The sequence below is a fragment of the Sminthopsis crassicaudata genome, chromosome 1, assembly GCF_048593235.1.
Source record: "Sminthopsis crassicaudata isolate SCR6 chromosome 1, ASM4859323v1, whole genome shotgun sequence".
Lineage (NCBI taxonomy): Eukaryota > Metazoa > Chordata > Mammalia > Dasyuromorphia > Dasyuridae > Sminthopsis > Sminthopsis crassicaudata.
In genome coordinates this window covers 172744829-172768584 of record NC_133617.1, presented here as the reverse complement: position 1 = coordinate 172768584, position 23756 = coordinate 172744829, and the positions used below count along the sequence as shown (strand labels likewise).

Genomic DNA, 23756 nt, shown 5'->3' with positions numbered 1-23756 from the left:
ATAAACCTCATTTCATTTGATTCTCAAAACAAGATTATACATTTTATGTTATTATTAGCCCCTTTTACAGACGAGGAAACTGGCAGTTAGAGGGATTCAATTATTTGCTGGGGAATCATGTAGCTATGGAGCTGAGATGTGACTCAGTCCAAGTTCTCATTCCAAATTTCCTGGCCTTTGTCCAGCAATAATTGGTCCTCATGTTCATTGAGAATTCCTTTAATAACACATTCTAGAGTTTTGCCAGAAATGAGGGTCAAGCTCATTGGCATACAACTAGCAAAGAATATATATTTTTTTGCCTTTTAAAAACAAGTCAGCATTTTTTTTCTCTTCTGCATATCTCATATTCTCCTTGAACTTCCAAAAGTCAATGATAGTGACTTAACCATCAAACCTGTTGAGTTCTTTCAATCCCTTAATGATGTAATTCATCTGGGCCAGAAGACTATAAATTCTCCATCACTGGAGATCTTTAAGCAAAGGCCGGTTGACTACCTGTCAAGTGTATTTTAGAGGGAATTCTTTTTTGTTCAAGTATACACAGCAGTTAAATGATCTCTTGTTGTTTCCTTATCTTGTTTTATTTTCCATTTACTTATTTATGCTTCAGCTTTTCTATATCAAAGTTCTTTCTCTATTCCAGAGAAAATAGATATAAAGTATGAGTTGAATAGCTCTGCCTTCTCTCTGTTGTTATTTCATCTTGCCGTATCTATCCTGAGCAGCATCACATTTATATGATTAAAAACTAGTTTTTGTTGTCCTTTACCTTCCTCCTCATCAGCCTCACCTCATTCTAAATTTCGGTGCTCTTACTATATCCTTAAAAATTATTATCTTCTTTTCATCTGGCTTCTATATATTTTTTTAAAATATAAGTCAATGAGGTGTTTGTACATTATCAGTCTTCTATGATTTTGCCTATAATTCTTCATTGTACTTGTCTTTCTTTGTAGCTATAATTAAATTAATTAAATCTTGAGAGTCCATTTTATCCTTACTTCTAATGAACTCATTGGGATCTTCACTATTCTTCTTTGAACCCTGAAATCACCAATATTTAGGCTGCATATCATATCATTCCTAACTTTTATTACTTCTCTATGACAAATTCTAAATGAAGTTCTCATTTACTACCAGAGTTCTCTTCATTTTCACCCCAGCAACTAGTTCCTTCTTTTTGGTGAGAATCACCTACAGAGTAGACTTTCCTTTGTTCTTTCTTTAAAAGGAAAAAAATACTGTTTAGTTAAGTCAAGAAATAACTAATATTTTATCTTTGACAGTGAGATGTCTTTAGCAGATTGAGTGATTGAAGGTTCCAATTCCTACTATTCCATATTCTCATCTCAGATTTTGGATATGTTTCCTGCATTCCTCATCTATTTCATCTTCTTTCCTAGGTGTTATATAGTATTCTGTGAAGATGATGCTTATCTTTTGATTTTGTGATTTCATTGTCAAAATGATGTTTCCCCTTTTGATCTTCATTCAAGTGTTTTTCTCCTTCCCTATTTTCTGGATTTCTTATTCTTAGTATATCTTCTTTTTAATGTATAATGCTGCTGTTTCCCAGAAATGAAGTTTTATGCCATAATCTTATTCCATATTATGTGTGTATATATATACATATATGTATATATATATCCTATACTTCATATGAAACTCTCAAGATATATGTGACCTAAATGTGAGAAAGTACATCATAAAAATAAAGGGGAACTGAAGGAAATGTCTTTCAGATTTTTTATTAGCATGCAAATTTTTAATCAAGCAAGAAAGAGAGATCATTAAAGACTAAGCAGACAATTTCGGTTACATAAAATCTAAAAGATTTGGTACTAATAAAAAAAGTACAAATAAGAACAACCTATATTCTTATTTGAGGAGAAGGAGGGGAAACTTTTACATTACATATGTCTGATAAAATTATGTCATCTAAGAATATATAAGGAATTGATACAAACACATATGACTTAAAACATTCTCTAGTAAATAAATGGAGAAAGGATGTGAACAAGGAGTTTTCTAAAGAGGAATTGCACATTATTAACAACTATGGGAAATGGTTTAAATCACTAATAATAATGTAAGTGAAAATAAAATAATTCTGAAGTTTTATTTAGGGACCAATAAATTAGCAAAATGATTTTTAAAATATTAATTGACAGAGGGGCAGTGGTGGAATAAGCTGACTACACTACTGGTGAAAAACTGCAAGCTAGTCCAATCATTCTGAAAAACAGTTTGGGACAATATAAGAAAAAATTAAAATGTTCATATCTTTTGACCAAGTAACTGCATTCTTGAGCATATATTAGTATGTAGTCAGTGGCAGAAAGAATATTCCTATATGTAATGAATGAAATATGGAGTATGGTTATAATAGTTGATGATTATTTTTGCTTTTGTAAAGTATTTATATTTTTTTTACCACTGATCTATTGGAGAATGGTTCTTCTAACTTATATTTTCTCACATGGCTACTTCTAACTATAATGTAATTTTCCATTTTTTTGTGTACAATTCATTCTTTGAAGTAATACAAAATTGATTTCTTCCATGTTACTCTAACTTATATCTTTCTTTTTTCTTAATTCCTCTAATGCTTATTGTCTATATAGTTTAGTCTCTTTTTTGCCTATTCTTAATGTTAACTTGATTGTGAGTTAATTGAAGGTAAAAACCCTCCATATCCAGCACATTATCTTGCAATAATAGGTGTTAAATAAATATTTGTTAATTATAAAAGGCAGGTGCAGTGTATTGAAAGGAATATGATACCTAGAATCAAGAGAATTGGGCTCATTCCCCCTTTCAGCACTCAAATTGAACTCAGTTTCTTCACCTATAAAAGTTTCATTTTAACTACTTACTTCATTAGGATCATTATTAGACAAGTGCTTTGTAAACCTAAAGGACTATATAAATATGAGAAGAGTATGATTAACATGACTTTTTTTTTTTTTTACTACAGAAGCACAATGTTGCAGTGGGTCATAAAAGTGGTAGAAGGCGTTGGGGTCAGACTGTGTTCAAGACTGGAGATAGTTGGGAAGATATTGACGATTCTGATTTTGGAGTCTCACATTCCAAGAAGCCCAGCATCTCTGTTCCAAAAGAAAAGAAGAAAAAGGATTTGACATTTAGGTAAGGCTTCCATTGCAACAACTGAAGGTTGTTTTAGCTAATGGCAACTTTATTTAAGAAAAGATTCTTGGAGATTGTTTTCTTTTTCTTTTTATCTCCCATATCCAGGCCCTAAATCCAATTGGTTCTTCAGTAAGTTTTGGCTAATTAAAAAAGAGCCATTATTTTCATTTGGTTTTGTTCTAAATCATTTCATTGTATTTCTTACTGAGCAGGAATATTTACTTCTAATATGTAACATTTTTTTTAAAAAAGTATTAATCATTGATACTAAGTGTTACCCAGTAGTTTTTGTTTTTATTTTTTTTTGTTAAAGATATTATATAATGAATTTAAGCTCAATGTAATAAAGGATTTACAACTGACTTTTTAAAAAAATAAACCTTTAAAAGGATATTCTAAATTAAGCTCTGTGACTCAAAATATACAACATATGTTACAGCCCGTTTTCTAATTTCTTTACAGTGGGCATAACTATGAACAAATGAGCAGATGAACCCTACCCTAGTATGATAGCAGATAAACAGATTAGAAACCATTTTCAACTTTTGCTGAAATGTTTTTTTAATTTTGATCTTTGCTATTTTTCTTAATTAGCAAGCTAGATGGAAGACACTGTGTGAAGTGAAAGAGGAGTTGAATATTATTGAGACTTATGGAAGGGTATTTACTTTAGTAAATTTATTTTTAAATTTTTTTTCTTCTAGGTACTCAAGAGAAGGCAATGAGAAAAGGGATGATACAAGTTAGGGAAGCTTGTCCAACAGCTATTTGCCATCATATAGTATATGGGCTGCTGCCTTGAAAACCTAAGGTTGCCCAGTTTGAATCCTGGTTTGCTGTGGTTTTGGCTTTTTAAAAATATATACATTTAGTGTATATAAATCTTAATTCACAGAGAATTCTGACTGTGATGTTTACTTTTTTCTTTTTTTTTTTTTTTTAGTTTTTCAGTTTGGGATGAGAAAATTCAGTAAAGGGAAAGTAGTGCTAACCAGGATTGAGATTAAGGCAGTTTTTAAATAGATAATGTGTTCATCTCTCATTTACCTACATACAAGTTAAATTTGTCTTTTTCCTCCCTAAAAGAAAGTTCAGGAAACTACTAAGAAGTTGGTTTTATCTTTTAATTATATTTTCAACAAATTGTAGGAATTTTTTTAAAACCCAATTCTCATTTTAATTGAATTTTATTAAATTTACCTTGGAGAGGGGTGAAGAATGGGGAAGAAGGTAAAGAAGGGAGAAATAGGACAGTCCTTCCCAAACCAGGATTTGATGCTTAGATTTTGAAGGTGGTAGTCCATACACTACACTATGGTAAAGTGAGAATGGATAAACTTCTCTAATTTATATCACAATTTACTATTCCTGCTCCCTGTTCCTTTCTCCCTCTCACCCCACTCCCAAATCAAAAACAAGAATCAAAGGTTTAACACCATTCTCTTAATTGTTTGATATGTGTATACCTTGTAAGTCTGGGATTGCAAATTCTTTGAAAGCAAGAACCATGCTTCATGCTGGTTTAGGATATTCCACTATGTTTTGTAAATTTCTAAATATATGGCCAGTATTCAAATAAACACATGTTGAGTAGCATATATTTATTACCAAATATTTTAAAGTTATCCCATTTAATATCCTTACAAAAACCCTGTGAGAAGGTGGTATGAGTTTTATCATCTCCTTTTTTGCAGACAGTAAAACAGGTTTAGACAAATAATTTACTCAGTTATATAGCTTGTAAATAATAGAATTAGGATCAACTCCAGGTTTTCTAATTCTAATTCAATTGAACATACATTTTTCCATTTTTATAGTATCCCTCATGAACTTGTTCATAAAAGATAATTAGACAGTAATAGAGGCCCCCAGGTAATCAATAAGTTTATAATATTGAGTTAATAATTCACTCAACAAAAATATATTGAGAAATTACTGAATGCAAAGCTCTGTACTAAGTGCTGTAGGTCATATGAAGATGAAAAAGGCATAGTTCATATTCTCAAGGATTTTATAATCAAAGAGTGATAAATACAAGAAACCAAATTACTTTAAAATAATTTATTGCTGCCATAATTATAATGTTAAGAGAGTTGAGACAAAAGACCGCAAAATTACACCCAACTGAGGAATAGGGAGAGATTAGGGAAGGTTTCATAAAGGAAGGTGGCAGTTAAGATAGCCCCTGATTAATAGGAACTATTCTTATAGGTCACTAAACCCAGATAGTGAGAGAGCATCTGGCTCCTCCTGATGAATTGAAGCCTCTTAGCTGAGGTAAATTATATCCTATGGTACTTACAAAAATGTGATGATTGTTCCATTGGCAGTGGTTTTAGAAACAGTATGGAAAAGAGGTTAGAAAAGGTAAAAATGTTCTTGATTTTCAAAAAAGAGAAGAAAATAAGTCTGCAGATTTTAGAAGACAGGTGAACTTGACTTCAGTTTCTAATAAAGCACTAGAATGCTTAATTAAAGGAATGATTTGTGAATTTCTAGAAAAAGATGAGAAGGGAAGAGAATAAGCATTATATACCTTTATATGAAGTATTCTACTAAGCACTTTCACAAATATTGCCTCATTTGATTTTTGTAGTAACCCTGAATTAAGGAAACTAAGGTAGACAGAGATAAGTGGCTTGCCCAGAGTCACGCAGCTAATAAATGTCTGAGGCTAGATTTACATTCAAATCTTCTTGACTTCAAGATCAACCACTTTTGTCAACTGCATCACCTAGCTGCTTTCTATAATAATAGCTGTTATTCATTTAGGACATTCACAGATATCTCATCCTAGTATCACAAAAAGCCAACATAGCTTTATCATATATAGGTCATGCCGGGTTAAACTTATTTCTTTTTTTGACAGTTCTTTACCTGGTAAATCAAGTGAATATTGTAGAGATATCTTGCCACTTTTTAGACCATTTGGTAATTCCTCATGTGCTATTCTTATGCAAAACATGGAGAGAAATAGTCCAAACAATAGTATAGCTAAGTGAATTTAGAACTGACTGAATGTCCATTCTCAAAGATTAGTCATTAAAAGTTTAAAGATAACTTGGAAGGAGTACTCCAGTAGAATTCATGAAGATTATTGGATAAAGGAATAGAGGACATGATTATCAAAACTGCAGATGACATAAAGCTGGGGAGAAAAACTAACAACACTCTGTGTGTCAGAAACAGGATTGGGATAGACCTTGAAGATACAACTGTGGACTAAAACTAAAAAAATGAAAACTGAATAAGAAGAAATGTCAAAATCTTAACACTGAGCTATAAAAATCAACTTCACGAACATATGTTGGAGAAGTTTGGATAAACAATAATTTGTTTAAAAAGGTCAAGAGTGTGACCTGACAAATCAAAAAAGCTGATTGACCCTTGGGTTTCATTAAGAGAAGCACAGCCTCCAGCAATGAGGAGAGGAGATAGTTCCACTGTCTTTCCTGGACTGCCTCTGCAGTTTTTTGTTTAGTTTGACTACCATATTTATTTTATGAAGGGCTTTGATAAGCTGAAAACAAGTGCTCAGGGAAAGGAGGGTGTACAGGGTGTTAAATGGCCTTGAAGTCAGACCATGTGAGTATCATTGAAAGGAATGGGATGGTTAGTCTGGATAAGCTATTCAGTGGAGGAGGGAGTTGGGGTGGGGGTGGGAGGGAAAATATGATAGCTGTTGTCTTTTAAGGGCTGTCAAGGGCTAGACCAGCTTAAATCCATTGGGAAGTAGCTGTAAGATGGAAATATAAGTTCAATGTTAAAAACAAAGCAAAAGAATTCTTAAAAGGATTTATGAAGAGTAAGAAAAGAGCATTTTTGTTTTGTATACTCTGATACTCTTTTACATATTTTTTTTCAGTGTACCAGAACTCATCCCCTCAGGCTCCAGTCAGACAGGAGGGGAAAATAAGAGTTTGCCTGCTGCTTTCTTAAAAAATGATCCTAACTTGTCATCTACTTCAGCTGCCAAACAGTACTACTTGAGACAATCAAGATATCTTCCAGGTAAGTAAAAACTACATTAGATGACTTGTATAATTTTTATGAAAGCTACATTCAACAAAAGAGAATCACCTATGTGTGTATATATTCATACTAGAATGTTTGCTCCCATTTTATTTAAAAATTCTAATTTGGATTTATATATGCATGGACACACACACACACGCTCTCTCTCTCTCTCAACTCCTGATTTCTCTATATGACAAGTTTTGAGTTGTAAGCAATATTTGCCCTGCCACTCCACACATTTAGAATAATAGATTCATATAAATTTAGTTCTGGAATGCACTCACTTTACAGGTATGGCCTAAAGAGATTAATTAATTTACCTAAATTCACTCAATTATCAGTTCTTCTGGGCCTCTTCTGCAATTAGTTGATGTGTATGCAAAAACATAATATCCCAGGGATGATGGAAAATAAAATAAGTTTATGCAGCTAAAGGCATAAATTGAGAACCAAGATAGTTGCATTATAGCTCTGACCTTTTTTGCTACCTAACAACAGTTAGCTTACTAAGTTACTGTGTTTACTTGAAAACAATACAATTGCCTTACAATTATTTTGAAAATATTTTGTACTTTATATTTCAGTATATTTCGGGTTGGTCTTTCCACTTAAGTAGTTCAAATTAGTGAAACTTCTATGTAACATTAAGTAACTCTTCTAGTAATTTGTTCATTTGTATCCAAAGGAAAAATAGATAATGCACAAATTTTTATTGATAAGTACTATCAAAAGAGATATTATTATGTAAAGTATTGCTTTCTTCTTCAAAATTTAATTTTTATGAAGAAAAATGTGTGTTTCAAAAACATACCTTTTAATTGTTTTGAATCTTCAAATATATTTGTGTATATATATATATATATATATGTATATGTATATATGTGTGTGTGTGTATGTGTGTGTGTGTGTGTATCTTTAAAGTCTGATACAAGGAGTTTTTTTTCTATCTTTATGTTATTGAAATTTTTGGCAGGGATTTACACTATCCTCTAAAAGTAAGTAGAATGCTTTGGGGTTCAAGTGAGGAAGAATTACCTCCTGCATCCTAATTAACCTGATGAGACCCAAACTTCATTTTATTTGGGGGAAAAAAAGAGAGGTAGAGAATTACTAAGGGTAATAGAAGAAATCCTGACAAAATTGTCACAAAGGTGAGGTTTGCATATAATATCTATAGATTATATTTGCAATCAATTTTTGGATTAACTTGTCCCCAAATTAACTGGATTAACTTCTCTAGGACAGTGCACTCAAAATTATTTGTATTTATTTTCAACCTTTGGAAGTAGCTTCCCATTTCCAAGAACCCCTGATTTTCTCCAAAGGTCCATTGAGGACAATGGGTTTTACTGATGTCCTTGCAGTTCTGAAGCTTCCCTTCCTCCATAGCTGGCTGGCTACCTGAGTCCTCGAGGTCCTGGAATACATAGATGGCAAAAATCAGTCAACATTTTGAAAAGAAATGATTTTTCTACTGGAAAGAGCCAAAAGTCTTACAAACTATAGATATAGATATTAAATAAAGTGAGTTTTCTGTGAAACAAAGCAAACTGTTGTATGGCTTCTTTTCTCCTCTCCTGAACAGTATCTTTTCTCCTCAGTCTTCACTGTGTTTTCAATCAATCAGGTCATTTACCTTAATTTTGATCATTTTCCAAATTGTAACTTATTTCCCAAAATATCCTTCTATATTTCTTCTTCCTTGTCTTCAACATGTTTTAGAGGCTCAAAATAGTACTTTTATTTAAAAAAAAATAAGGATATGCTAAACTCTCATTACATATTATTAGATAAATTTTAAATCTCATTATCTCATTATAATAGGATCGATTCTAAAATGAGAGCATCTATCTTTATTCTCTTTCCTCCCTATTTTGTTTTTTCCAAATATTATTCCTTTTCTTAATTCCCCTTCCTTTCATTAGTTTATCATATTAAAATATTTCCTACCCACTTTTTAATCCTTAATTTTTTTCAAAAAGAAAAAAACAAGTAGCATGGACCATATTTTAATGTAATTAATATTGCTGCCTACTTCCTCACAGATTTTTTAATGCAGGAGAGTAATAGAAAACATCTAAGGGAAAAATAAGAGATTCTTATACTTTTAGGGCTAATCGCATAAAAGGCTTTGGGAAATAATGGTAAATATTGGAAAGAGCACTGGGTTAGTAGTTAGCAGCCTTGGTTTTAGACTATTGTTGTTACTTCTGGATACTACATTTTAGGAAGACATGTAAACAAGTTGCCCTATCCAGAAGCAGGTGACAACTAAAATTGTGAATCCTTCTTAGGATTGAGTAAAAGAAATAGTTATTGTTAGTCTAAAGAGGACTTAGAGAGAACAGGAACTTTGCCTTCAAATAATTGAAAAGTTGTCTTGTAGAAGAGAAATTAGTCTTACTCTGCTTGATCCCAGAAGACCTGTTATTCAATTAAAAGTTTGCTAGGCTGCATATTAAGGAACTACAGCTATTTACTATCTGCATTACCTTGGCAACTGACTTCATTTCTCTTGCTTCAGATTCTTCATCTATAATCTGAGACATTTGAACTAGATGACCTTCTAAGGTCTAGTTCTTATCTAAATCTATAATCTTATAGAAGTAGGTTCTTATAAGAATACAGAAGTTATAAGAATATAGATATTAGTATAAAAAAGGATACATCAGAAAGTAATGAGGTCACTGACACTGAGAAAGTTAAACACAGGCTAGATTACCATTTTTCAGCAATACTATTATAGAGGACATTCATGCTTCAAATAAGAGTATAGATTAGATGAATTCTGAGGCTTCTTCTAATTGCCTGCTTTGTGACCATAGGAAAGTCAGATTTTTTTGAATCTTGATTTCCCTCTTCTATAAAAGTTGGACTATATGATTCTGTTGATTGTGGAGCTGTAAATTTCCTTATTATATACATATAGTATTTCAAAGTCTAAATAAATACAGAGTAAGAAACAGAAAGGTTGAACAAAGAAGTGGAAATAAAAATCTCTATAAAAGATGTTTTCATTAATTTCTGTGAAATTTGAATGGTGATACACTCATACTTGTTATACTATCCCAATATCCAGATAGTTATGAAAAATGCACACATAAACTAGGACAATCCTGAGTACAATGCTTTTGATCTACAGAAAGTGGCATTTTAGGTTATTGGAGAAGATCTCTACTTAGGTCTATAAGTACCACAGACGTGGGAAGGTTTATTTTCTCTGATTTCAAAAATAAGACAATGTAGTAGAATCTTTTCCTGTCTAAGAACCTTCTTTGAAGCATACCTGACACTTGGTCATTCTGGTTGAAGAGGGTACTCAATATCCACTCACTTTTTTTGATGAGGAGACATGGCAGTCAAAAACTATACCAGCTCATTTAATTACAAAATATTACAGAGGAAGGTGGTTCAACATTATTCGCAAAACAAAGGACAATGGAGCAGAAAACATCTGCAAAAAACCTGGCATGAAAGCAAGCCTTTAGCTTGCCTTAGCAAGTCATGAACCTAAAAGGAATATGACAAAACAGACACAAAATAGATCATTGTGTTCATGGTTTTTATCATTGATAAGAGTGGAATGATCATTAAAAAAAAGAAAAAAGAGTAGAATGATCATATTTGGGTTCTAACAGCATAATCCTAAATAAGTGGAAACAAAGAATAGAAGAATCATACAAAATAAACGTTATCTGGAGGTGCCCTAATTTTGAAACCGCTGAGATAAAATATTAATATGTCTGGAAGAGGGAAAGATCTAGAATAACTAGAAAAATCACAGATGGTATTATATGATTCAGAGGACACTAATAACTACCAGTCCATGTCTACTTACCCCTCTCTAAAAAATATGAGAGTACTCTTCATATATGCTGACATTATCCTTTTAATACAGATGAAAACTGAACAGAGTATCTTTTGCAAATGATTTTTTTTATATTAAACCCTATTAGAGTCACAGGTTATAGATGGATTGAGAGATTACAAGATCCCATTGTGTTTGTTATTTATTGGTTGTGAAAAATTTAAACTGGTAAAATAAAATACAGTTTTAAAGTCTCTCTGAAAAAGAGTTTCCCATCTATATGTTAAGATCATAGATACTTCCTTGGTCATTGTAACCAAGGAAATGACTTTGTTATCTAGTCCTCTAATTATTAATATTAAATAAGGCTTATAATGGCAACATATGCTCACTGAAAAAGTGCTCACTACTTTCATGAAAGATATCTTGTGAAGGATTCAAATAAGAGTAAGAGAGATTTTTGCAATTACATTTTGCTGATTGTAGTAAGACTCAGAAAATTATGGCGCGTCAAATAAATTATAACTTACTGACATAATAGAATATTAAATTTTCATAACAATAAGTGATAAAGAATGATATAAGGACTTATTTGAAGCAAAAAAACAAGATAAACCAGAATTGCATATAAATTGACTATATAAAAAAGAAAGCCAGAATTAGTGGAACAGATTTGGAGATATTTAAGATACTGAGTAAAAGCAGGTTTTTTTTGGCTTATTGATCATTAATTTTGTTCTTCCTATTTTTAAATGCTTTGGGGGGGGTTGGACAGATTTACTTTTTATGTTTGTAATAAAAATAATTTAAAATATTTAATAGAATATTATATAACTTCTTCAATTATATTCACCTTGTTTGAAAAGAGGTCAGCAGGAAAAAATAAATGGCTGAAGAATAATTCTTATCCAGACTATGACGTGTAATTACATGGGCAGCTCGTTTAATTAGTATACCTATCTGGAGACACCAAAGTCTATAAAAGAATCAAATTTCTCAAGACCTAAAGGATAACAAACAAACATTCTGTGTTCATAAGTAAGCTACAGCAGGAAAGTATCTTGAGCATAAAAACAGATGTATAAATATTGCCAAGAAAAGATCTGGCCAGAAAAGGAGGTGGGTTATTGATACATCAGGAGAAGTACCTGTATTGGTACCTGTGAAATCTTAAAAGGACTTTAGAACGGCCTCTAGGATATTGGGTAGATCCTCTTTAGAGGATTTACATGAGGAAAAGAAGTTATGAAGGTTGTGATTAGCATTGTCAAAGAGAATACTCAAATTGGCAAAATAAAACAAAACAAAAAACATAGCTTCCTTAAAGCATTGAAGCACATTTGCCAGGAAATCTTGCAAGTCTTGTAATTTTTTTTTTAATAAAAAGCTTGAAACTGAAAAAGAAATACTTTTTCCCTGACCTTTTTACACCAAGGTTAACAGTGTGAAATGAAAAATAGTAGCAGAGATAACAGAAGCTCACAGGAGACAAAATCCAAAAAAATGAGCTAGGAATGAACCCTACTGCTCCATCTTTCTAGATAAATGAACAAAAGTTAGCAAGCAAAATGACTTAGAGATTCTAATTCAAGAAAGCAAATTTGATACCATGATATCACAATATCACTGAGATTTTATGGCTTGAGATCCATATATACTATGTCTCTAAAATAAATCTTACTTTAAAGAAGTGAGTAGGTTGGGAGGCAAATTAGCATTGCATGATTTTTGGGACTAGAATTATGATTTCATCCACAGGAGAACCTCTCAGTAAGGAATTTCCTCCTACTGATACAAATTGGCAACTTTTCTGCAATTTACATTCTTAAGAGAATTGCCTCAGAACTCTAGGAGGTTAAGTGGCTTGGTCATGGTCACATAGCATGGGGCAGTGGCTAAGCTGAAACCCAGGTCTTGAATTTATTTTTATTATTTTTCATTGAAGGTTTTTTATTTTCAAAATATATTCAAGGATAAATTTTCAATATTGACCCTTGAAAAACCTTGTATTCCCATTTTTCCCCTCTTCCCCCACCTCTTCCCCTAGATGGTATGTAGTCCAATATATGCTAAACATGGTAAAAATATATGTTAAATCCAATATAGGAATACATATTTATATAATTATCTTATTGCACAAGAAAAATCAGATCAAAGAGTAAAAAAAAAAAAATTAAATTAAATTAAAGCAAACCTTAACAAAAAGAGTGAAAATGCTGTATTGTGATCCACCCTCAATTCCCACAGTCCTCTCTCTGAATGTAGATGGCTCTCTCCATCTGTTGGAATTGGCATGAATCATCTCATTGTTGGAAAGAGCCATGTCCATCAGAATCATTGTATAAATTTTCAATATTGACCCTTGAAAAACCTTGTATTCCCATTTTTCCCCTCTTCCCCCACCTCTTCCCCTAGATGGTATGTAGTCCAATATATGCTAAACATGGTAAAAATATATGTTAAATCCAATATAGGAATACATATTTATATAATTATCTTACTGCACAAGAAAAATCAGATCAAAGAGTAAAAAATAAAATAAAATAAAATAAAATTAAAGCAAACCTTAACAAAAAGAGTGAAAATGCTGTTTTGTGATCCACCCTCAATTCCCACAGTCCTCTCTCTGAATGTAGATGGCTCTCTCCATCTGTTGGAATTGGCATGAATCATCTCATTGTTGGAAAGAGCCATGTCCATCAGAATCATTGTATAATCTTGTTGCTGTGTACATTGATCTCCTAGTTTTGTTCATTTCATTTAGCATCAGTTCATGTAAGTCTCTCCAGGCCTTTCTAAAATCATATTCCTTGGGGCAGCTAGATGGCACAGTGGATAGAGCACCAGCCCTGAAGTCAGGAGGACCTGAGTTCAAATCTGATTTCAGACACTTAAAACTTCCTGGCTATGTGACCCTGGGCAAGTCACTTAACCCCAATTGTCTCAGCAAAAAAAAAAAAAAAAAAAAAAAAAAAAAAGCCAAATAATAACAAATAAATAAATAAAATCATCCATCCTCTTGATTATCTTTTAATAGACAATAATATGGCATAACATTCATATATCATAACTTATTTAGACATTCTCCAACTGCTGGGCATCCAATCAGTTTCCAGTTTCTTGCCACTATAAAAAGGGCTGTTACCAACATTTTTGCACATGTGGCTCCGTGTTCCTTGGGATACAGGCCTTGTCTAGACACTGCTGAATCAAAGTGTACGCACAGTTTGGTAGCCCTTTGGGCATAATTCCAAATTGCTCTCCAGAATGGTTGGATTCATTTCACTAACAATGTATCAGTATCCCAGTTTTCCCACATCCCCTCCAACTTTTGTCATTCTCTTTTCCTTTCATCTTAGCCAATCTAAGAGGTATGTAGCGGTATCTCAAAGTTGTCTTAATTTTCATTTCTCTGATCAATAATGATTTCGAGCATTTTTCATTTGACTAGAAATGCTTTCAATTTCTTCATCTGAAAATTGTTCATATCCAGGTCTTGAATTTAAAGCTAACTCTATTCATTGCCTTTCCTTGCATATATTGTATTATTAAAATGTTGTGTTTATGCAGGAAAATCTAAAACCTTGAGTGGGAATGAATTTGGATAAACATAAAGATAGAAGTGATGATGTGTGTGACTAGGAAAAAAGGAAAGATTTTCAAAAAGGAAAGGAGAATGAACCTGGTCATGACAAAATTCTAGAACATGTTATTTAAAAATGGTGAGTTAGCATCCTAGAAAAAAAAAAGAAGTGATCACAAACAGCCCATATTGTTTTTCCAAAAAGGGTTTTGTCAGACCAAAAAATGTTTTTCATTACAATTTTATTAATCTAGTATATCAGGGAAATGATGTTAATGTAGTTTACCTAAGTCATTTTAGCAATGATTTGGCATACTTTTCATGCTCTTGAGGAAAAGATACAGACAGGTGGACTGGATGATACAATTAGGTAGTTTGAAATTAGCTGAATGGTCAAAACTAAAGAGTAGTCATTAATGGTTCCATGTCAATTTGGAATGATGTCTCCTCTGATGTGCCCCAGGATTTTGTACTTGACTCTATACAGTTTTTACATTTTTCTCAATAAAATTAATGGCTTTTATCAATGATTAAAGTATAGATGGTATGCTTGTCAAATCAGCAGTGCTAGAAGAGATACTTAACATTGGATAAAAGAGAATCAAAATAAATTCTTACAGCCTAGAAACCTGGGTCAAATGTACTAAGATGAAATTTAATAGAAGTAATGTAAAATTTCACATTGATTTCACAAGTACAAGATGAAGAAAATGCAGCTACATAATAATTTTATCTAAAAAAAAAAAAGCTGGGGTTTTAGCTCAGTATATTATGGCAGTGAAAACAACAAATGTGATCCTGGTCTACATTAAGAGAAGGATGATGTCCAAAACTATACAGGTAACAATTCAGTAGTACTAGGACCTGGCCAGACCACATTTGGAGTATTGTGTTGAACTTTGGATGCCTCATTTGGGAAGACACATTGCTACATGGAAGAGTCTCAAAGCATAGAAAAAGGCCTTGAGATAATTCCATGTAAAAATCAAAGGAATACCAGATGTTTACCCTGGAAGAGAAAAGACTTAGGTAGGATATGACTATTATTTCAATTATTTGAAAGGCTGTCAAGTTGAAGAGGGAATAGACTTGTTCTGCTTGGTCCTAAATGGCAGAACTAGTATAAGGAAGTACTTCCTTCCTACTAGAGTTATCTTAAATTTGAATGGATTGCCTTGGATACTCTCAAGTTCTTGCTTCCTAGATATCTTCAAAGACTAGAAGACCACTTTCTTATTTTTAATGTTAAACATATACAATTCTTCTATATTTATTTCCACATTTATCATGCTGCACATAAAAAATCAGATCAAAAAGGAAAAAAATGAGAAAGATAAAAAAGCAAGCAAACAACAAAAAAGGTGAAAATACTATATTGTGATCCACATTCAGTCCTCACATTCCTCTTTTTGGATGCAGATGGCTTGCTCCATCACAAGTCTATTGGAATTGGCTTAAATCACCTCATTGTTGAAAAGAGCCACATCCATCACAATTGATCATCATACAATTTTGTTGCCACTGTGTACAATGATCTCTTGGTTCTACTTATTAGAAAATAATTTTTCAAATATTCTTATTCAGATAGATTGAACTAGAGGGCCTCTAAAATTATTTCCAACTCAGATTCTGATGCTCAATCTACTAGTACTATAATCTGTTTTCAAAAGAATCAGCAAACTATATATAAATTATATCAAATTGATTACCATCTCAATGAGGGAGAAAAGAGAAAGTAAGGGAGTGAATTTAGAACTAAAATTTTTTTAAATGTTAAAATTTGTTTGTACATTTAATTGGGAAAAATTCATTTTAAAAAATCAGGTCATTTTTTTCCAAATCTCTAGAAAAAAGGTACAAAAACTCTTCTTTTTTACTACTGCAGGTAAGAGAATATTACTTGTACTTTTAATGAACTAAACCCATAAGTAATTTCAAATTATTATTATTGTAAAAAAAAAAGTAATTTCAGCAATAGAATTTTTTTCAAGGAAATTTATGAAAGTTTAACATCTTTACTTAAGAGCCAGCACTAATAACATCTTAAAATGTTTTATTTTTATAATGTGTTTTGTGAATATTTCTAGAATATTTTAACATGGTAGCATTTATTGGTGTTTTTAAAAAAGGCTACTGTTTTCAATACTTGAAAACATTTTAACCTAAAATTCTTTCTATTCTTGGTTTGAGATTGCATGTTTATCATTCTTCAACATTTATTTTTGCCTTCTAACCTTTGAAATTATTGTTTTGCCTTTTTAAGGTGTCAATCCTAAGAGTGTATCTTTGTTGACCCATGGAAAGGAAGGAAATCCATATACTTGGAATAATTCTATATTTTCCAAACCACTGGGGCCCATTGGTGCAGGACTTGCTTTCAACAGGTCTAATGCAGGTAAAGCAGAAGATTACACTCAAAAGAAATCTTTCCTCCATTTTTTCTTTAGGAATTTTTTCGTTTGACAAGATTTTAACATGTGGGCTGTATGTAGAGATAATTTGGAATGAAGTCAAAGCATCACCTTCATCTTTTTAGGATTTATTTGTGCAATGACATCAAATTCATCCCCAATATTAATCACTCATTTTCAAAGGTTGACTTTTCCTTATCTTTTTCAAAACTCATTCATTCATTCAATAATTCTTTTCTAAATGTCTCTTTATAAGTAAGATCTCGTGCTAGGTGCTGGAGATACAAAGACAAAAAGAACAAAGTCACTCCATTGAGAACCTATGTTTCATTGGGAGACATAACATATGCATTGATTACTGTGTATAACTTCAGGCCAGAGAAAGCCCTAACAATAGCGGGATCAAGAAATGTTTTCCTTATAATGGGGATTCCCAACCTGGTGTCCATGAATTTAAAAGTCTTAAGAAAATATTTTGATAGTTATACTTTAATACAATTGTTTCTTTTGTAATTCTGTGTTTTATGCATCTAAAAACATTACTCAGAGAAAGTTCCATAGGCTTCACCAGACTGCCAAAGGGGTTGATGAAAAACAAAAGGTAAAAAACCTCTGTCTTAGGAGAGGGCACCTAAGTTGAGAATAAAGGAAACTAAGAATTTTAGGAACAGAGTTAAGGTGAGTTCATTTCAGAGATTGAGGATATACAAGACAACCAAAGGCACAGATATGGGAGATATGGAAGGTTTGTAGAAAAATTATATCAGTTTCCCTAAATGTTTAGTGTATGAAATGGAGTAATATGAAAATAAATGTGGAAAGGTACACAGGAGCCAGATTTGGAAGGGCTTAAATGCCTACCTAGGAGTTTGTATTTCATCCTAGAGGCAAGAGGAAGCCATTGAAGGTTTTTGAGCATCAGTAACATGGTCATACTTGTTCATTAGGAAGATTATTTTGGGGAATTATATGAAGAGTGATTTAAAGAGGAGATTATAGTTAAGAATATGCTGATTGTCTATTCTATTGTAATTATACAGCTGAGAATTAAATAAGGCTTAGATTGATTGGTTGATGGCCATGTGAATTGAAAAGAAGGTCCAGATACAAGAGATATCATGAATGTAGAATTTACAAGATTTAGCAATTGTTTGGATACAGAAATGAGGAAGAATGAATAGTTAAAGATACAGGTTTGAGATTGCAAACCTGTATGGTGGGAAGGAAGTAATGGAGGGCCAAGTTTAAAAGATGAAGGTAATAAAGGTTTCCCATTTTTGAAAAGTTGACTTTTAGATACCTACTGGATTTTTTGGGGGAGATGTTCAGCAGCTGGTTGGTGATATGGACTGCTATGCAGGAGAGAAAATCAGTTGTTTGTTTTTTTGAAGACATTTTTCATTCTGTTCATTCTTTCCTTTCATCTGCCTTCTCTATAGAAGAAAGCATAATTAAACCAATTGAAAAGCTATCATGCAAAGAAATGTTACCTGAAAAAATAGAGGAACCAAAAGGTAATATTTGGTTATTAGAAGTAGATGTATTTTATTCACTGTATTTATTCATTTTTTTCTCTGCTTGCTTTGTACTCAAAACTAGCTTTTTGCTACAGACTTTATACTTCATGCATTAATAAAAAGTACCAGGATTTTTTCGTTAACTTTAAATTGCTAAGTTATATTATCTCTTGAGCTTTTAAGAATAAGAAGTGGTTAGAGCCCTTTTGTATCATTTAACAAACAAACAAACAAAAAAAACTAGAGTTTCTCCTTCATTTCTCTTCTCAGTAGGACAATTTCTAAAGAAGAATCTGGGAACAATAAAATAATCCCTCTTGTAAAATCCCTATAGAAGGAGAGGAAGAAAGTTTCCCTGGTTCTGTCTAGTGTCTCCTTTCTCCTCCCAGGATCTTTCCCTTCCATAATCTCTTCCTACCCTTTCTTATAAGCCATTCAGGGCCATAATAACCTGGAAAGAGATGGGTCTGTTTCTCAAAAATAGGATCAGGGGGAGAGAGAGAGAGGAATTGTCACACAGAGGGAGGCTCATAGAGAAAATGTTTGCTTTAACTAGGAACAATCTTGGAGAATAAATAGATACAATAGCAGCAATTCTGTGACTGACAAATCTTTCCACATATTACCTTATACTTCCACATTATAAAATTATAGGTGTTCAAAGAACTCTAATTCAGTTAAAATATTAAAATTATTATTTTTTTATTATAAAACTATTATATTTTTGCCAATGTATATAATACAGTTCTACTCAGTATACATAACCAATGTTTTAAAAGTATATTAACTGTGTAAATTTTACACTTTTGATAAAATAATGCTTGCTAATTATGAACATCTATGTCTTGTTTGTTGTCTTGTCAAATAGGGAGCATACTCTCTATTCAAAATCATCCTATTGTGTGTTTGGCTTGTCCATAATCTAACTGTAAAACTTCATACCATGTCAATAGGAAATTATGGAAGTTATACTACTTACAATCAGCCAGGATATATCCCATCATTTCACAAAAAAGAAGTTGGCTCAGCTGGCCAAAGGATACACTTAGCACCTCTTGGTGCTACTTCAGGTAAGATGTGGCCTATTATGTAAATTTCAAACTACAGATTATGTAATTGCTGTTTCATGAAGGGTAAAAAATCAAATCAAAAATCCATTATTCATTTTAAGTTTGTTTTCATTGATTCAGTCATTACTTAGCTAAATTTCTATTTGTTTATTAGCAAAGGTTTCTTTTTGGGCATCCCACAACAGGTTGGTCTGGGTTTCATAATAAGCTTCATGAGATAATAAGATTTAGAATTCGAAAGACGCCCCCCTTCCCCCTCATTTCACTAGTAAAAAAATTGAAACCCAGAGAGGTTAGGAGGCTTTGCTCTGGATCCCACAGTAAGTGGCTTTTCTCTATAGCTCCATTACTTAGTGAACAAAAGCTGTGAAATCCAGTCATCCGATGACTTTTATTTTCCAGATTTAGCCCTCAGTGGGTCTTCTCTTACCTCAAAAAAAGTTAGCCCTGGTAATAATGTCCCTTGGCCACCCAGCTTCAGCTCATAAGCTTTGTCTATGATTCAAGATGGAGCCTCTGTGTCTGAGGTAACTTAGCTTTAATCATAAATTCTCTACACTTGTACAGATAAAATTAAGCACATTAAAAATGGTACTTTTAAAGCAAATATAGCATATTTTAATTTGATAGAAGGAAAAAATTCCCCAAATATAGCAGTATGAATAAGGAATGGACTGCCTAGAAAAATAGTGAGTTCCTCATCCCTAAAATTGGTCAAGAGGAGAACAGATGATACTTTGTCAGCCAAAGATGTTGTAGAAGGGGGGATTCATATTCATGTATGGTTTTGAACTGGATGGTCTTGAAGAAGTCTGTTCCAACTCCGAAATCCTGTCACTTAAAAAAAACTATTCTGGAACACAATTCATTATTTCTACCGGAGGTCTAATATATTTACGAGTTCCTGATATTATACATTGATTCTTATCAACATTTCTAACCTTACTAATTTATTCTTCTATTTTATTTTAGGATGCAAACTTTCTGTAGGTTTATGCTTGACTCTAATGTTTGGGAAAGTTTGACATTCTAGTTCCTCCAGAACACCAATCCTCCTGCTTATGGGCTTTCACAAACCACTGATCAAAGGGAAAACTTGGGACAAATCACCTAGCTTCTTTGAGGCTCCTGACAAGAAAGGTTCCTCTCATGTCTATAATCATTAAAACACTAGATAATTATTCTCACTTTAAAAAAAAAAAAAGTCTCTTGGCTTCCTGCTCTCAATTCCTTTATTTTTCCAGTGGAAAAAAAAGTGAAAAAAAGAGAGAAAAGAAAAATAGATCTAACTATGCTGCATCCCTGGGTCTAGTACCTCTGATTGCAACTAACATACTTATCTGCCACTTTACCCTTTGATTCAGAAACTAAAGAGCCTCTTTTTCTTAATTTTTTCAGACTATGAAGAGTATGTTTAAATATGTTTTCATGTAATAGAAGCTTGTTTAAACTAATTTGCATAGCATTTTAAAGCAAGTTGATCTAGTGACTCCCATTGGCAACTTCTTTTTCCTCATTATGGAACTTTGAGGTGATTATGTGCTTAAAACAGAGTCAAACATTTGTATAAAAAAAAAAACAAACAAAATTAAACAGAATAAACTGGTTTCATTACATAAGCCATTCTCTAAGATTAAAAAATATCACAATCAGTGTTTGAAGACTTTAAAAATTATTAAAAGCACTCGACTCCTCTGGTGAATTTTTATATTCTGTATAGAAGAGAAGAGATGAAAATTTAAAGTGACTGTGCTCAATTAATCTTATTTATAAAAAGAACTGCTGAAGGAATTAACAATTTTATATATAGAAATGATTATCATAAGAAATATTACAATAAAGCAACCTCATAAGGAATTATTTACCTTAGCTGAATAGCAATCTTGTAGCAGATAATATTTTTCCCTTAATTAACTATGATATATTTTAATACCTGGGTACAGAGTTGGGACCTTGGTGTAGGCCAAAGTGGGTAGCTGCCATGGGCAAAGTACCTGGCAGGGCCACTGAGAACAGTTTTTAATATTATTATTTAAATAAATGCTTATAATTTTAATGCCAGAAAATTTCAGCAAATCCTCTTGGATAATTACATGTTGGGTGGGGATACAGAATGAAATTTTCAAAACCTTGCCTAGACCCCATGGACACCTTGTCCCTGCTCTGCCTTTGTGCCTCCAGTAGGAATAATGCTATTTTTAAAAAGTGTTTGTTAAGATTACATTTTTAAACCAATATGAATGTCATAATTCATATATTAATTGTTCTGTCAGGTTATCATGCTTATTCCTGTTTCCTTTTTCCAAAGTAAATGTTATCTTATAATTTTTCATCTCTTCATTTACTCTGCCTATCAGATAAATCTACAGCCGGTGATAGGAGGAAAGGTAAAAAAAAGAAGTAAATGTTAATCACTCTCAAGTGATAACCTTAGGAAAACATTGTGTGTAAGAGAAGTGTCTTCCAGTGCTCCCACTTTTGTGAGTCTCCCACAAGAAAATAAAAGCAGGTCATTACCGTATTTACTCAAATATTTTCCCCCTCTTGTATTCTCTTGCTCTCTTCCTTCTTCCCTCTCACCAAATTTTGAGAAGAAAAATCCTCCATTGACCTCCAGGATCACACACATTTACATATTTTTGTCCCTTCTCTGCTCTGGAATGGTAACCATGACTGCCAGGAGAAAGTCCTTGGGCTTTAAGAACTTCAATCAATTTCACAGCTCAAAATAGCTTCTTCTTTTAAGTGGAATATCCTTGGCAAGGCAGAATAAATGTTTAAATTAAGGCCATACACTACCTGTGCATCTCAAGACTGCTTGCCAGTAGCTATGGAATCTGGGGAAAGAGAGCAGATTGAATCAACATTCATTTCTTTATCTCTATCCAACAGTGCTTCTCCCTATAGTTATAGTAGGCATTGAGGTTGCTGGCAGATATGACAAAGAGACAATGTGTGCCAGGCCTGCCAGGAGACATAGAGACAGTTATCTAAGGCTGTTTCCTTCCCCACTCCCACCCTTAGACCAGCGGTACTTCCATACTACATCAACAGTTTATAAGGAAAAAAAATTCTGGACGTAAACACCACTATCATTTAATCACTTTTCCTAATTTCCTCTCCGAAGCACTTAACCAATCTTTCTTAGATATCTGTCTTAGATATCTAAGTGCCCCATGCTGCTTTTCCCCTCCTTACTCCCCAATACTCAAATTTTTTTTTTGCTGTTGTATCCCTTCCTATCCCACAATGTAAAATAACCCATCTTATATCTCATCTACTCAGACCCAAGCTATTAGTTAGCCAATAGAAGCACTTTAATTACAAGAGCTAATGATCTTTGCATGTTAATGTGAAAGCCTCTACATGGGTAATTAATATATGTGCATTTTAATTGGTACCTTCTGGGGACACCATTCCTCACCTTTATTGTCTTTAAGGTTGGAAATTTCAAGCTAAATCAAAAAGGAGGGACAGAATTGTGTTAGACAAATGAGAGAGAAATTTTCCTGGCAGTCATTGCTTTTCAACAATTTATCATATATCACAGCCTATGCTCCCTAAAGTATAATATTGACTGCACAGTTCCACACTTAAAAGTCTTTTTCACTCTAAGAGTGGCAGAAGACTAAGATCCAGATGCTCGCATAATTCCCCCCACATACCCTGTTTTAGAGTGAAAGTATCAGAGAGAAATGGGGGAAATTATGCGAGTAAATACGGTATAATTGGCCTTAATGTGCAAAAATGCCCATTTTGGCCTCTACATTTCATCTTGACATTTGGGTTTTAATGCAAGGATGGCAGACACTACACAATGTGAATGATATGTTAGTGACAAATGAAAAGCATCACATAACCTAATTCATGACAGAGTACCCATTTTACTATGCCAGTTATTTTAGGGAAAAATTATGGAAACCAAATTGCCTATAAAGTACTTTAGCTTTAGTTTCATAAGAGATAAGTATGCCTGCAACAGAACTGATGAAACTGTTCAGGTAAAAATTAGCTAATCACCATGAGTAAAGAATATATATTTTAAGTCAATCAAACTTTTGGCTGAATGATCCCAATCCATTAATAAATGTCCTGCTGTCACTGGTTTGGGGTCTGTAGGAACATTATTATAATTAGCAAATGCTCACTAAGTTAACATTCACACTCTTTCTTGCCCTTTGGAGAAATTCAACT

General features: G+C 32.7%; 1 protein-coding gene and 1 long non-coding RNA gene across 13 annotated transcripts in view; one reads left to right on the top strand and one right to left on the bottom strand.

Moving 5' to 3' along the window:
* The window catches only part of MAK (male germ cell associated kinase), an 87638-nt gene that overhangs the window by 56979 nt on the left and 6903 nt on the right, over positions 1 to 23756 (top strand). For 3 of the 12 annotated variants that reach the window (XM_074271481.1, XM_074271434.1, XM_074271424.1), the window contains exons 10-14: positions 2981 to 3153; positions 7022 to 7167; positions 16828 to 16959; positions 18415 to 18489; positions 19446 to 19562. In XM_074271481.1, the coding sequence (XP_074127582.1) occupies positions 2981 to 3153; positions 7022 to 7167; positions 16828 to 16959; positions 18415 to 18489; positions 19446 to 19562 (643 nt within the window). Of the gene's footprint in view, positions 1 to 2980; positions 3154 to 7021; positions 7168 to 16827; positions 16960 to 18414; positions 18490 to 19445; positions 19563 to 19964; positions 20089 to 20534; positions 21149 to 21919; positions 22072 to 23756 lie in introns of those variants that run through there. The other 9 variants (XM_074271504.1, XM_074271462.1, XM_074271453.1 and 6 more) reach the window with 7 other exon arrangements.
* Positions 3026 to 19446, bottom strand: LOC141544883 (uncharacterized). The gene is made up of 3 exons (XR_012482831.1): positions 18280 to 19446; positions 8451 to 8590; positions 3026 to 3113 (listed from the first exon to the last, which is right to left on the bottom strand). It is a non-coding gene; the product is annotated as an uncharacterized LOC141544883 (long non-coding RNA).